General features: G+C 39.9%; 1 protein-coding gene across 1 annotated transcript in view; it reads right to left on the bottom strand.

Moving 5' to 3' along the window:
* gldc (glycine dehydrogenase (decarboxylating)) overlaps window positions 1-13,878 on the bottom strand; it is a 68,228-nt gene that overhangs the window by 21,899 nt on the left and 32,451 nt on the right. Inside the window, exon 17 of the mRNA XM_061895801.1 lies at window positions 4,235-4,360. Coding sequence (XP_061751785.1) covers window positions 4,235-4,360 — 126 coding nt within the window. The remainder of the gene's footprint in view (window positions 1-4,234; window positions 4,361-13,878) is intronic.

Raw genomic sequence — 13,878 nt, 5'->3', positions numbered from 1 at the left:
AGATTCTCAAAAACAGCACAGCCCTTCTGTAATATAGAGGATCTATACTAGCGTTTTGAAAGTCTCCTCAAAAATAGATTGCTTCGGTCTCATACAGAGATGCATTAAATAAAATGTTTGCAGTAGCTCCTCAAAAACAGCAATTCTTCTCATATAGAGGATCTTTGACTGGCATTTTCGCAGTAGCTCCTTACGAACAGCAAAACATTTTCACAGTAGTTTCTTGAAAACAGCTTAGCACCCCGTCATATAGAGTAGCTTTGACTAGCATTTTTTAAGTAGGTCCTCAAAAACAGCAGCACGTTCCTGTCTTTTAAAGGATTGACTTGCCTTTTTGTGGTCATTCCTCAAAAATAGATCGCTTCTGTCTTATAGCGATGCATTTTTTAACATTTTTGCAGTAGCTCATCTTCTGTCTTAAAGAGGATCTTTGTTGAGCATTTTTGCAATAAATTCTCAAAAACAGCACAACGCTTCTGTGAAATAGGAGATCCATACTAGCATTTTGGCGGTATTCTCAAAAATAGATAGCTTCTGTCTCGTACGGAGATGCATTAACTAAAATGTTTGCAGTAGCTCCTCAAAAACAGCAGGTCTTCTCATATAGAGGATCTTTGTCTGGCATTTTCGCTGTAGAACCTTACGAACAGCAAAACATGTTCACAGTAGTTTCTTAAAAACAGCAGAGCATCCTGTCATATAGAGTAGCTTTGACTAGCATTTTTTAAGTAGGTCCTCAAATACAGCAGCACGTTCCTGTCTTTTAAAGGATTGACTTGCGTTTTTGTGGTTATTCCTCAAAAACAGATCGCTTCTGAGATGCATTACCTAACATTTTTGCAGTAGCTCATCTTCTGTCTTAAAGAGGATCTTTGTTGAGCATTTTTGCAATAGATTCTCAAAAACAGCACAGCGCTTCTGTGAAATAGGAGATCCATACTAGCAATTTGGCAGTCTGGTCAAAAATAGATAGCTTCTGTCTCGTACGGAGATGCATTAACTAAAATGTTTGCAGTAACTTCTCAAAAACAGCAAGTCTTCTCATATAGAGGATCTTTGACTGGCATTTTCGCAGTAGATCCCTACGAACAGCAAAACATTTTCACATTAGTTTCTTAAAAACAGCAGAGCACCCCGTCATATAGAGTAGGTTTGACTAGCATTTTTTAAGTAGGTCCTCAAAAACAGCAGCACGTTCCTGTCTTTTAAAGGATTGACTTGCGTTTTTGTGGTCATTCCTCAAAAATAGATCGCTTCTGTCTTATAGAGATGCATTACCTAACATTTTTGCAGTAGCTCATCTTCTGTCTTAAAGAGGATCTTTGTTGAGCATTTTTGCAATAGATTCTCAAAAACAGCACAGCGCTTCTGTGAAATAGGAGATCCATACTAGCGTGTTGGCAGTATCCTCAAAAATAGATAGCTTCTGTCTCGTACAGAGATGCATTAACTAAAATGTTTGCAGTAGCTCCTCAAAAACAGCAAGTCTTCTCATATAGAGGATCTTTGACTGGCATTTTCGCAGTAGATCCCTACGAACAGCAAAACATTTTCACAGTGGTTTCTTAAAAACAGCAGAGCACCCCGTCATATAGAGTAGCTTTGACTAGCATTTTTTAAGTAGGTCCTCAAAAAGAGCAGCACGTTCCTGTCTTTTACAGGATTGACTTGCCTTTTTGTGGTCATTCCTCAAAAATAGATCGCTTCTGTCTTATAGAGATGCATTTCCTAACATTTTTACAGTAGCTCATCTTCTGTCTTAAAGAGGATCTTTGTTGAGCATTTTTGCAATAGATTCTCAAAAACAGCAGAGCGCTTCTGTAATATAGAGGATCTATACTAGCGTTTTGGCCGTCTCCTCAAAAATAGATAGCTTCGGTCTCATTAAGAGATGCATTAACTAAAATGTTTGCAGTAGCTCCTCAAAAACAGCAAGTCTTCTCATATAGAGGATCTTTGACTGGCATTTTCGCAGAAGATGCTTACAAACAGCAAACCATCTTCACAGTAGTTTCTTAAAAACAGCAGAGCACCCCGTCATATAGAGTAGCTTTGACTAGCATTTTTAAGTAGGTCCTCAAAAACAGCAGCACGTTCCTGTCTTTTAAAGGATTGACTTGCATTTTTGTGGTCATTCCTCAAAAATAGATCGCTTCTGAGATGCATTACCTAACATTTTTGCAGTAGCTCATCTTCTGTCTTAAAGAGGATCTTTGTTGAGCATTTTTGCAATAGATTCTCAAAAACAGCACAGCGCTTCTGTGAAATAGGAGATCCATACTAGCAATTTGGCAGTCTGGTCAAAAATAGATAGCTTCTGTCTCGTACGGAGATGCATTAACTAAAATGTTTGCAGTAGCTCCTCAAAAACAGCAAGTCTTCTCATATAGAGGATCTTTGTCTGGCATTTTCGCAGTAGATCCTTACGAACAGCAAAACATGTTCACAGTAGTTTCTTAAAAACAGCAGAGCATCCTGTCATATAGAGTAGCTTTGACTAGCATTTTTTAAGTAGGTCCTCAAAAACAGCAGCACGTTCCTGTCTTTTAAAGGATTGACTTGCGTTTTTGTGGTCATTCCTCAAAAATAGATAGCTTCTGTCTTATAGAGATGCATTACCTAACATTTTTGCAGTAGCTCATCTTCTGTCTTAAAGAGGATCTTTGTTGAGCATTTTTGCAATAAATTCTCAAAAACAGCACAACGCTTCTGTGAAATAGGAGATCCATACTAGCATTTTGGCGGTATTCTCAAAAATAGATAGCTTCTGTCTCGTACGGAGATGCATTAACTAAAATGTTTGCAGTAGCTCCTCAAAAACAGCAGGTCTTCTCATATAGAGGATCTTTGTCCGGCATTTTTGCAGTAGAACCTTACGAACAGCAAAACATGTTCACAGTAGTTTCTTAAAAACAGCAGAGCATCCCGTCATATAGAGTAGCTTTGACTAGCATTTTTTAAGTAGGTCCTCAAAAACAGCAGCACGTTCCTGTCTTTTAAAGGATTGACTTGCGTTTTTGTGGTCATTCCTCAAAAACAGATCGCTTCTGAGATGCATTACCTAACATTTTTGCAGTAGCTCATCTTCTGTCTTAAAGAGGATCTTTGTTGAGCATTTTTGCAATAGATTCTCAAAAACAGCACAGCGCTTCTGTGAAATAGGAGATCCATACTAGCAATTTGGCAGTCTGGTCAAAAATAGATAGCTTCTGTCTCGTACGGAGATGCATTAACTAAAATGTTTGCAGTAACTTCTCAAAAACAGCAAGTCTTCTCATATAGAGGATCTTTGACTGGCATTTTCGCAGTAGATCCCTACGAACAGCAAAACATTTTCACATTAGTTTCTTAAAAACAGCAGAGCACCCCGTCATATAGAGTAGGTTTGACTAGCATTTTTTAAGTAGGTCCTCAAAAACAGCAGCACGTTCCTGTCTTTTAAAGGATTGACTTGCGTTTTTGTGGTCATTCCTCAAAAATAGATCGCTTCTGTCTTATAGAGATGCATTACCTAACATTTTTGCAGTAGCTCATCTTCTGTCTTAAAGAGGATCTTTGTTGAGCATTTTTGCAATAGATTCTCAAAAACAGCACAGCGCTTCTGTGAAATAGGAGATCCATACTAGCGTTTTGGCAGTATCCTCAAAAATAGATAGCTTCTGTCTCGTACGGAGATGCATTAACTAAAATGTTTGCAGTAGCTCCTCAAAAACAGCAAGTCTTCTCATATAGAGGATCTTTGACTGGCATTTTTGCAGTGGAGCCTTACAAACAGCAACACTTTTCTATTGGTTCGGAAATAGGTAGGTTCTTAAAAACAGCAGACAGGAGTTTTGACTGCTGTTTTTGAGGACCTGCTGCAAAAACGCTGTAGTGCTCCTTTTATATAGACGATCTTTGTAGGGGAGAAAAACTGGGTTTGCTTTTATTGACAGTCAAAAAGTAGGCAATAATTTTATATAAAAAAAATTAAATTATGAATTGAAAATAACTATTTTTTAGGCACTTTAATATGTCCTATAAATGTATTGTTTTTTTTTTTTTACTTATTAGTTCAAAAACATATTTCTGCAACCTTTAAAGCCTTAAAGTGCAAGATCTACGGAAAATCCCCATCCTGCTTATTGTTGTTGAATAAGCCAATCAGCAGCAGCCTTGCTTCCAGGTTGATGATGTCATCATATGAAAGGATGCTTTGCTGTGTCGCTCACAAGCGTTTACGCCATCATCCTACCAGAGCTTTGAGGTGAGCCAGGTCGATGTTGCCGTCCTTGTCCACCTCCACCACCTGGACCTTCATGCCCGCCATCTGGGCGCTGGCTGGGTTGGTGCCGTGGGCGGACTTGGGAATCAAACACACCTGCGGCGGAGATGGGAACCAATGTTACTCAAGCAGAACTACGAGGGAACTCTGGTGAGTTGATACCAATACTGGTACCGGTATCGAAATGTATTTCCATACATTTCTAAATAAAGGGTTGTCCCGATACCAATGTTGGTACTGGTACCAAAATGTATTTCCATACTGGTACCAGTACCAAAATTATTTTCCATATCGGCACCGGTACCAAAACGTATTTTGATACTTTTCGATACGCTTCCAAATAAAGGGTTGTCTCGATAACAATATTGGTACCGGTACCAAAATGTATTTTGATACCTTTCGATATGTACCGAAATGTATTTAAATACAGGAAGCGGTACCGAAAAATGTATTTCGATAGTCTTCTAAATAAAGGGTTGTCCCGATACCAATATTGGTACCGGTACCGAAATGTATTTCCTTACCGGCACCGGTACCAAAATATATTTTGATACTTTTCGATACACTTCTAAATAAAGGGTTGTCCTAATACCAATATTGGTACCGGTACCGACATGTATTTTGATACCTTTCGATATGTACCGAAATGTATTTAAATACAGGAAGCGGTACCGAAAAATGTATTTCGATAGTCTTCTAAATAAAGGGTTGTCCCGATACTTATATTGGTACCGGTACCGAAATGTATTTTGATACTTTTCGATATCTTTCGATACGCTTCTAAATAAAGGGTTGTCCCGATACCAATATTGGTACCGGTACCGAAATGTATTTCCTTACCGGCACCGGTACCAAAATATATTTTGATACTTTTCGATACACTTCTAAATAAAGGGTTGTCCTAATACCAATATTGGTACCGGTACCGACATGTATTTTGATACCTTTCGATATGTACCGAAATGTATTTGGATACCGGGAGTGGTACCGAAAATGTATTTCGATACTCTTCTAAATAAAGTGTTGTCCCAATACCAATATTGGTACCGGTACCGAAATGTATTTCAATACCTTTAGATATGCACCAAAATGTATTTCAATACCGGAACCGGTACCAAAATGTATTTTGATAATTTGATACCATTTCGATACTGTTCTAAATAAAGGGTTGTCCCGATACCAATATAGGTACCGGTACCAAAATGTATTTTGATACCTTTCAATATGTACCAAAATGTATTTCGATAATTTTCTAAATAAAGGGTTGTCCCGATACTAATACTAGTACCGAAATTTATGTCCATACCGGTACAAAAATATATTTTGATACTCTTCTAAATAAAGAGTTGTCCCGATAACAATATTAGTACCGGTACCGAAATGTATTTTGATACCTTTCGATATGTACTGAAATGTATTTCGATATCAGAAGCGGTACCGAAAATGTATTTCGATATTCCTCTAAATAAAGTGTTGTTCCAATACCAATATTGGTACCGGTACCGAAATGTATTTTGATACTTTGATATGTACCGAAATTTATTTCTATACCGGCATTGGTACCAAAATGTATTTTGATACTTTTCGATACGCTTCTAAATAAAGGGTTGTCCCGATACCAATATTGGTACCGGTACCGAAATGTGTTTCCATACCGGCACCAAAATAAATTTTGATACTTTTCAATACTCTTCTAAATAAAGAGTTGTCCCGATAACAATATTAGTATTGGTACCGAAATGTATTTTGATACTTTTCGATATGTACCGAAATGTATTTCGATACCAAAAATGTATTTTGATACTATTTTAAATAAAGTGTTGTCCCAATACCAATATTGGTAACGATACCGAAATGTATTTCAATACCTTTAGATATGCACCAAAATGTATTTCAATACCGGAACCGGTACCAAAATGTATTTTGATAATTTGATACCATTTCGATACTGTTCTAAATAAAGGGTTGTCCCGATACCAATATAGGTACCGGTACCAAAATGTATTTTGATACCTTTCAATATGTACCAAAATGTATTTCGATAATTTTCTAAATAAAGGGTTGTCCCGATACTAATACTAGTACCGAAATTTATGTCCATACCGGTACAAAAATATATTTTGATACTCTTCTAAATAAAGAGTTGTCCCGATAACAATATTAGTACCGGTACCGAAATGTATTTTGATACCTTTCGATATGTACTGAAATGTATTTCGATATCAGAAGCGGTACCGAAAATGTATTTCGATATTCCTCTAAATAAAGGGTTGTCCCGATACCAATATTGGTACCGGTACCGAAATGTATTTTGATACTTTGATATGTACCGAAATGTATTTCTATCCCGGCATTGGTACCAAAATGTATTTTGATACTTTTCGATACGCTTCTAAATAAAGGGTTGTCCCGATACCAATATTGGTACTGGTACCAAAATGTATTTCCATACTGGCACCAGTACCATAATGTGTTTTGATACTTTTCGATACTCTTCTAAATAAAGAGTTGTCCCGATAACAATATTAGTACCGGTACCGAAATGTATTTTGATACCTTTCGATATGTACTGAAATGTATTTCGATATCAGAAGCGGTACCGAAAATGTATTTCGATATTCCTCTAAATAAAGGGTTGTCCCGATACCTATATTGGTACCGGTACCGAAATGTATTTTGATACTTTGATATGTACCGAAATGTATTTCTGTACCGGCATTGGTACCAAAATGTATTTTGATACTTTTCGATACGCTTCTAAATAAAGGGTTGTCCCGATACCAATATTGGTACCGGTACCGAAATGTGTTTCCATACCGGCACCAAAATATATTTTGATACTTTTCGATACTCTTCTAAATAAAGAGTTGTCCCGATAACAATATTAGTATTGGTACCGAAATGTATTTTGATACTTTTCGATATGTACCGAAATGTATTTCGATACCAAAAATGTATTTTGATACTATTTTAAATAAAGTGTTGTCCCAATACCAATATTGGTAACGATACCGAAATGTATTTCAATACCTTTTGATATGTACCAAAATGTATTTCAATACCGGAACCGGTACCAAAATGTATTTTGATAATTTGATACCTTTTGATACTGTTCTAAATAAAGGGTTGTCCCGATACCGATATTGGTACCGGTACCGAAATGTATTTTGATACCTTTCAATATGTACCAAAATGTATTTCGATAATTTTCTAATTAAAGGGTTGTCCCGATACTAATACTAGGACCGAAATTTATGTCCATACCGGTACCAAAACATATTTTGATACTTTGATACTCCTCTAAATAAAGAGTTGTCCCGATAACAATATTAGTACCGGTACCGAAATGTATTTTGATACCTTTCGATATGTACTGAAATGTATTTCGATATCAGAAGCGGTACCGAAAATGTATTTCGATATTCCTCTAAATAAAAAGTTGTCCCGATACCAATATTGGTACCGGTACCGAAATGTATTTTGATACTTTGATATGTACCGAAATGTATTTCTATCCCGGCATTGGTACCAAAATGTATTTTGATACTTTGATACGCTTCTAAATAAAGGGTTGTCCCGATACCAATATTGGTACCGGTACCGAAATGTATTCCCATACCGGCACCAAAATATATTTTGATACTTTTCGATTTTTTTCTAAATAAAGACTTGTCCCGATAACAATATTAGTACCGGTACCGAAATGTATTTTGAAACATTTCGATATGTACTGAAATGTATTTTGATACAGACACCGGTACCAAAATGTATTTTGATACTTTTCGATATCTTTCGATACGCTTCTAAATAAAGGGTAGTCCCGATAGCAATATTGGTACCGGTACCGAAATGTATTTTGATACTTTTCGATATGAACCGAAATGTATTTCGATACCAAAAATGTATTTTGATACTATTCTAAATAAAGTGTTGTTCCAATACCAATATTGGTGCCGGTACCGAAATGTATTTCAATACCTTTCGATATGTACCAAAATGTAGCAAAATGTATTTTGATATCTTTCGATACTGTTCTAAATAAAGGGTTGTCCCGATACCAATATTGGTACCGGTACCGAAATGTATTTTGATACTTTTCTAATTATTGGGTTGTCCCGATACCAATACTAGTACCGGTAGCGAAATGTATTTCGATACCTTTCAATACTTTTCCAAATGAAAGTGTTGTACTGATACCAATATTGGTACCGGTACCAAAATGTATTTTGATACTTCTCTAAATAAAAGGGTTGTTGAAAAATATTTTTGGTCGAAGATTTAGCAAATTTTGTGTTTGCCATAAAAGAAAACTATAGATTTGTTTGACAAAAGAGGGCGGAAAACAAACATAACAAAAAACAACATAAAAATAACTAAAACATTTTTAAATGATGTATAGATGTGAAGTTGATGTAGACTCCAGAGACTTAAGCGTTAAATATAAAATCTATGTATGCCCTGCTCACCATTATCCTCATTTCATGACCCAAGCAAAACCCTTTTTACACTTTTATGCTGTTATAAGTACACCTACAACTTATTAAATAAAAACATAGAAAAAACTACCAGCAGCAGTAAAGTTTAGATCCATGAAAGAAAGGAGAAAGTAAATGAATGTTTATAACTGAATACATTTACATATGCATACAAATTTGTCTTCTTTTTTTTATTATTATTTCTTTTAATGAATTAAGTAACGTTTACCACAACCTTTTTCCAAAACCCAATATAGAATGTGAGATATAACAACACAATATGCTACAAAGACAACATATTTGATGTTCAAACTGATTTTTTTTTTTTGCAAATAACAATTAACTTTAGAATTTGATGCCAGCAACACTTGACAAAGAAGTTGGGAAAGGTGGCAATAAATACTGATAAAGTTGAGGAATGCTCATCAAACACTTATTTGGAACATCCCACAGGTGTGCAGGCTAATTGGGAACAGGTGGGTGCCATGATTGGCTATAAAAACAGCTTCCCAAAAAATGCTCAGTCTTTCACAAGAAAGGATGGGGTGAGGTACACCCCTTTGTCCACAACTGCGTGAGCAAATAGTCAAACAGTTTAAGAACAACGTTTCTCAAAGTGCAATTGCAAGAAATTTAGGGATTTCAACATCTACGCTCCATAATATCATCAAAAGGTTCAGAGAATCAGGAGAAATCACTCCACGTAAGCGACATGGCCGGAAACCAACATTGAATCACCGTGACCTTTGATCCCTCAGACGGCACTGTATCAAAAACCGACATCAATCATTAAAGGATATCACCACATGGGCTCAGGAACACTTCAGAAAACCACTGTCACTAAATACAGTTTGTCGCTACTTCTGTAAGTGCAAGTTAAAGCTCTACTATGCAAAGCGGAAGCCATTTATCAACAACATCCAGAAATGCTGCCGGCTTCTCTGGGCCCGAGATCATCTAAGATGGACTGATGCAAAGAGGAAAAGTGTTCTGACAGGTCCACATTTCAAATTGTTTTTGGAAATATTCGACATTGTGTCATCCGGACCAAAGGGGAAGCAAACCATCCAGCTTGTATCGACGCAAAGTTCAAAAGCCAGCATCTGTGATGGCATGGGGGTGCATTAGTGCCCAAGGCATGGGTAACTTACACATCTGTGAAGGCACCATTAATGCTGAAAAGGTACATACAGGTTTTGGAACAACATATGCTGCCATCTAAGCGCCGTCTTTTTCATGGACGCCCCTGCTTATTTCAGCAAGACAATGCCAAGCCACATTCAGCACGTGTTACAACAGCGTGGCTTCGTTTAAAAAAAAGTGTGCGGGTACTTTCCTGGCCCGCCTGCAGTCCAGACCTGTCTCCCATCGAAAATGTGTGGCGCATTATGAAGCGTAAAATACGACAGCGGAGACCCCGGACTGTTGAAGGACTGAAGCTCTACATAAAACAAGGATGGGAAAGAATTCCACTTTCAAAGCTTCAACAATTCGTTTCCTCAGTTCCCAAACGTTTATTGAGTGTTGTTAAAAGAAAAGGTGATGTAACACAGTGGTGAACATGCCCTTTCCCATCTACTTTGGCATGAGTTTGAACATCAAATATTTTGTCTTTGTAGCATATTCAACTGAATATGGGTTGAAAATGATTTGCAAATCATTGTATTCCTTTTATATTTACATCCAACACAATTTCACAACTCATATGGAAACGGGGTTTGTATTTCATCTTAGTCACAACTTCCTGTTGCGAGCAATGACCTTGGCGTGTAAGCGGCCTGCGGGTCACAAATGGATTGGTCGCCTTATTAGGGGAGGCATTGCGCAAAAGAGAGCGGGGCCGCCGAGACCTGCTAGTTAGGCAACTTTGACAAACAAACAAAAAAAAAAAAAAAAAACCAAACACCAAATATGGAGCCTTGAAAGCAGGACGCCACATGTTTGCGCAAAAAAGCTTTGCCAATCTGGACTTCGACTGGTTCAAGAGCCCCCTATCTAAGACGTACGCGCGAGAGGACCCTTGTAAAGAACGCGGCGTAGGCGCAAACCGCTGAGTCAGCAACTCCCGTAATCTAAGGGGCCGTCTTATCAGAGCGGCGGCCAATCAGTCCCTGTGAGGGGGGGAACGTGTTCGACCGATGTCAAAGCGACCGGTTGTAGCGCACGGACGCCATAAACGTGGCGGCTGATAACCATCCCGCCTCTTCCTCCGGCAAGTGCGTGCTTCAAGGACTTTGGTAGAAAAAAGGGAGCGTGACACTGCACTGATATTTATGTCTAAAGTCGAAAACGGAGCTGGGCATATATTTTGACTCGGGGGCAACATTAAGAGAAAAAATGTGGCTCGGGGGCCAATATGTGTGTGTTTAAATGATATATACACATTTAGCTGTGCAAAATGTGGGTTTGGGTCCCGACTAAGCGGTCTAGGACATCCATCCATCCATTCATCCATCTTCTTCCGCTTATCCGAGGTCGGGTCGCGGGGGCAACAGCCTAAGCAGGGAAACCCAGACTTTCCTCTCCCCAGCCACTTCGTCTAGCTCTTCCCGGGGGATCCCGAGGCGTTCCCAGGCCAGCCGGGAGACATAGTCTTCCCAACGTGTCCTGGGTCTTCCCCGTGGCCTCCTACCGGTTGGACGTGCCCTAAACACCTCCTTAGGGAGGCGTTCGGGTGGCATCCTGACCAGATGCCCGAACCACCTCATCTGGCTCCTCTCCATGTGAAGGAGCAGCGGCTTTACTTTGAGTTCCTCCCCCTATCTCTAAGGGAGAGCCCCGCCATCCGGGAGGAACTCAAAGTAAAGCCGCTGCTCCTTCACATGGAGAGGAGCCAGATGAGGTGGTTCGGGCATCTGGTCAGGATGCCACCCGAACGCCTCCCTAAGGAGGTGTTTAGGGCACGTCCAACCAGTAGGAGGCCACGGGGAAGACCCAGGACACGTTGGGAAGACTATGTCTCCCGGCTGGCCTGGGAACGCCTCGGGATCCCCCGGGAAGAGCTGGACGAAGTGGCTGGGGAGAGGAAAGTCTGGGTTTCCCTGCTTAGGCTGTTGCCCCCGCGACCCGACCTCGGATAAGCGGAAGAAGATGGATGAATGGATGGATGGATGTCCTAGACCGCTTAGTCGGGACCCAAACCCACATTTTGCACAGCTAAATGTGGAGATATCATTTATACACACACATATTGGCCCCCGAGCCACATTTTTTCTCTCAATGTGGCCCCCGAGTCAAAATATATGCCCAGCTCCGTTTTCGACTTCAGACATAAATATCAGTGCGGTGTCACGCTCCCTTTTTTCCGACAAAGTCCTTGAAGCACGCACTTGCCGGAGGAAGAGGCGGGATGGTTATCAGCCGCCACGTTTATGGCGTCCGTGCGCTACAACCGGTCGCTTTCGGTCATGACCCAAAGCTCATGACCATAGGTGAGGATGGAAACGTAGATCGACCGGTAAATTGAGAGCTTTGCCTTCCGGCTCAGCTCCTTCTTCACCACAACGGATCGGTACAACGTCCGCATTACTGAAGACGCCGCACCGATCCGCCTGTCGATCTCACGATTCACTCTTCCCCCACTCGTGAACAAGACTCCTAGGTACTTGAACTCCTCCACTTGGGGCAGGGTCTCCTCCCCAACCCGGAGATGGCACTCCACCCTTTTCCGGGCGAGAACCATGGACTCAGACTTGGAGGTGCTGATTCTCATTCCGGTCGCTTCACACTCGGCTGCGAACCGATCCAGTGAGAGCTGAAGATCCCGGTCAGATGAAGCCATCAGGACCACATCATCTGCAAAAAGCAGAGACCTAATCCTGCGGTTACCAAACCGGAACCCCTCAACGCCTTGACCGCGCCTAGAAATTCTGTCCATAAAAGTTATGAACAGAATGGGTGACAAAGGACAGCCTTGGCGGAGTCCAACCCTCACTGGAAACGTGTCCGACTTACTGCCGGCAATGCGGACCAAGCTCTGGCACTGATCGTACAGGGAGCGGACCGCCACAATAAGACAGTCCGATACCCCATACTCTCTGAGCACTCCCCACAGGACTTCCCGAGGGACATGGTCCAATGCCTTCTCCAAGTCCACAAAGCACATGTAGACTGGTTGGGCAAACTCCCATGCACCCTCAAGAACCCTGCCGAGAGTATAGAGCTGGTCCACAGTTCCACGACCAGGACGAAAACCACACTGTTCCTCCTGAATCCGAGGTTCCTCTCCAGTACACCTGAATAAACCTTACCGGGAAGGTTGAGGAGTGTGATCCCACGATAGTTGGAACACACCCTCCGGTCCCCCTTCTTAAAGGTCTAGGACAGTGGTTCTCAAAAGGTATGCCAAGGGGTACGTGAGATTTTTTAAAAATAGTCTAAAAATAGCAACAATTCTAAAATCCTTTATAAATATATTTATTAAAAAATACTTCAATATATGAATGTAAGTTCATAAACTGTGAAAAAAAAATACGACAGTGTTGACAGCTAGATTTTTTGTGGAAATGTTCCATGAATATTCATGTGAATTATATTTATATAGCGCTTTTCTCTAGTGACTCAAAGCACTTTTACATAGTGAAACCCAATATCTAAGTTACATTTAAACCAGTGTGGGTGGCACTGGGAGCAGGTGGGTAAAGTGTCTTTGCCCGAGGACACAACGGCAGTGACTAGGATGGCGGAAGCGGGAATCAAACCTGCAACCCTCAACCGAGCTATACCGCCCCACGTTAAAGATTTCTAGAATTAAGTTCATGAATCCAGATGGATCTTTATTACAATCCTCAAAGAGGGCACTTTATGTTGTGTAGAAATCTTTATTTTATAATTGGATCACTTGTTTATTTTCTCAACAAGTTTTAAGTTACTTTTATGTTCTTTCCAAATAGTGCAAGACCGCTACAAATGAGCAATATTTTTGCACTGTTATACAACTTAATAAATCAGAAACTGATGACATAGTACTGTTTTCTTACTTTTTTATCTCTTTTTTTCAACCAAAAATGCTTTGCTCTGATTAGGGGGTACTTGAATTAAAAAAATGTTCACAGGGGGTAAAGTTAAAAGTTAAAGTACCAATGATTGTCACACACATACTAGATGTGGCGAAATTATTCTCTGCATTTGACCCATCAC

This window comes from Nerophis ophidion, linkage group LG01, assembly GCF_033978795.1.
Source record: "Nerophis ophidion isolate RoL-2023_Sa linkage group LG01, RoL_Noph_v1.0, whole genome shotgun sequence".
Lineage (NCBI taxonomy): Eukaryota > Metazoa > Chordata > Actinopteri > Syngnathiformes > Syngnathidae > Nerophis > Nerophis ophidion.
This window is presented reverse-complemented; position numbering and strand designations above follow the sequence as displayed.